Here is a 2,001-nt window from a genome sequence, read left to right on the forward strand (position 1 = left end):
TTTGGATCATGTTCATATAGCCATAAAAATATACTAGTGTAATAATAGGGCTGAAAGGACTTTATAAACCTAGTCTAAGCTGGGTAGTAACAGAATTGACTGTGCCTAGACTCTTACTGGGAGAGATCTGATATCACAGACTGACCTGGGGGAAAAAGAGAGGAGAGATGGAAAACATAGAATTCCTCAGAAAGAAAGAACAAAAGGAAGTAAGACCTGGTGGCAAGAAACATCAGGACTGGGGAGTAGATTGTTTAAATATAGACATGGGTATGTGAAGGTTGAAACCCAGTGCCTGAAGCTTAAGTATCAACCCTACATTCTGACTATCTTTTCTGACCTCCAGGTTCTGTAGGCTCATGGACAACCAATCCAGCATCTCGGAGTTTTACCTGCGAGGAATATCAGGGTTTCCAGAGCAACGGTGGCTACTCTATGGGATTTTCCTGTGTATGTATCTTGTCACCTTGACTGGGAATGTGCTCATTATCCTGGCCATTGGCTCTGACACACACCTCCACACTCCTATGTACTTCTTTTTGGCCAACCTGTCCTTTGCTGACATGGGTTTAATATCATCTACAGTTACCAAGATGTTGTTTAATGCTCAGACTCAGCACCATACCATCTCCTATACTGGCTGTCTCATTCAGATGTATTTCTTCCTGATGTTTGGTGATCTGGACAGCTTCTTCCTCGCTGTGATGGCCTATGACCGCTATGTGGCCATCTGTCGCCCTCTCCATTATTCCACAACCATGGATACGCAGTTCTGTGCCCTGATGCTTGCCCTGTGCTGGGTCCTCACCAACGTAGTTGCTCTGACCCACACTCTCCTCATGGCTCGACTGTCTTTCTGTGTTGTTGGGGAAATAGCTCACTTTTTCTGTGACCTTATTCCTGTTCTGAAGCTATCATGCTCTGACACATATGTCAATGAGCTAATGATTTCTGTCTTAGGAGGCACAGTGCTTATGGTCCCCTTTCTGTGCATTGTCATCTCCTATGTCCATATTGTATTTGCCATCCTGAGGGTTAGAACTCCTGGTGGGGGTACAAAGGCTTTTTCTACCTGTAGTTCCCACCTCTGTGTTGTCTGTTTTTTCTATGGGACATTGTTCAGTGCCTACTTGTGCCCACCTTCTATAGTCTCGGTAGAAAAGGACATTGTAGCTGCTGCAATGTATACAGTGGTGACTCCCATGTTGAACCCCTTCATCTATAGCCTAAGGAACAAGGACATGAAAGGGGCTCTAAGGAAGCTCCTCTGTCAGAGACAAATTTTCTCTTCCTAAATATAATGAGAGTAATGTTTAATGAAGGGACATGTCTATGTTAAGCAAGTTTCTTTTAATTTGGTGTTGTGTACATACTTGCCACCAGATTGATTTCTAATTACTTAACCTCACTAGACTTTAGCCTTCCCTAATATAAAGTAAAGATTATAGAAAATAAGTTATTTACTTTTTTGCTTATTTATTTATTCTCTTCTCCATTCTGTCTTCTTATTTGACATAGTGCTTTTTTGAGACAGGGTTTTTCAGTGTAGCCTTTCCTGTACTGGAACCCACTCAGTAGACCAGGCTGGCCATAAACTCACAGAGATTCTGCCTCTGCCTCCTGAGTGCTGGGATTTAAGGTGTGTGCCACCACCACCTGGCTAAGATAGAGCAGTGATGTACAACTCAGACTAACTTTACATTCACTCTGTTGCCTGAATTGGCCTTTAGCTCACAATTTCCCTGTCTCAATCTCCTGTGCTAAGTTTGTAGTCATGAATATCAACACCCAGTTCAGTAGTTTCTATTTAATAAGATGAGTTGGACAATTGAGTAATATAAGCAAGGAAGTGCATCTGATGCAACAGCAAATGTGGCAGACACCAACAACTGAGAGCTATTGGCACTATGAATGTCATTCTTCGTATGTACTGCCATCCAGAAGTAAAATCTATTTTCTGAGATCCATTTGCTCAACAAGTAGAATATTTTTTCTATGCCT

General features: G+C 42.2%; 1 protein-coding gene across 1 annotated transcript; it reads left to right on the forward strand.

The window, feature by feature from the left end:
* The first annotated feature begins 359 nt into the window (after positions 1-359).
* Positions 360-1,295, forward strand: LOC130864493 (olfactory receptor 1N1-like). Its single transcript, XM_057754953.1, has one exon. The coding sequence runs from the start codon at positions 360-362 to the stop codon at positions 1,293-1,295; it is 936 nt and encodes a 311-aa protein (XP_057610936.1).
* Positions 1,296-2,001: the final 706 nt, after the last annotated feature.

The sequence above is a fragment of the Chionomys nivalis genome, chromosome 22 (genome assembly GCF_950005125.1).
Source record: "Chionomys nivalis chromosome 22, mChiNiv1.1, whole genome shotgun sequence".
NCBI classification, from domain to species: Eukaryota; Metazoa; Chordata; class Mammalia; order Rodentia; family Cricetidae; genus Chionomys; species Chionomys nivalis.

Coding starts and splice junctions, on each gene's coding strand:
- LOC130864493 (XM_057754953.1), top strand. CDS start 360: ATGGACAACCAATCCAGCATCTCGGAGTTTTACCTGCGAGGAATATCA.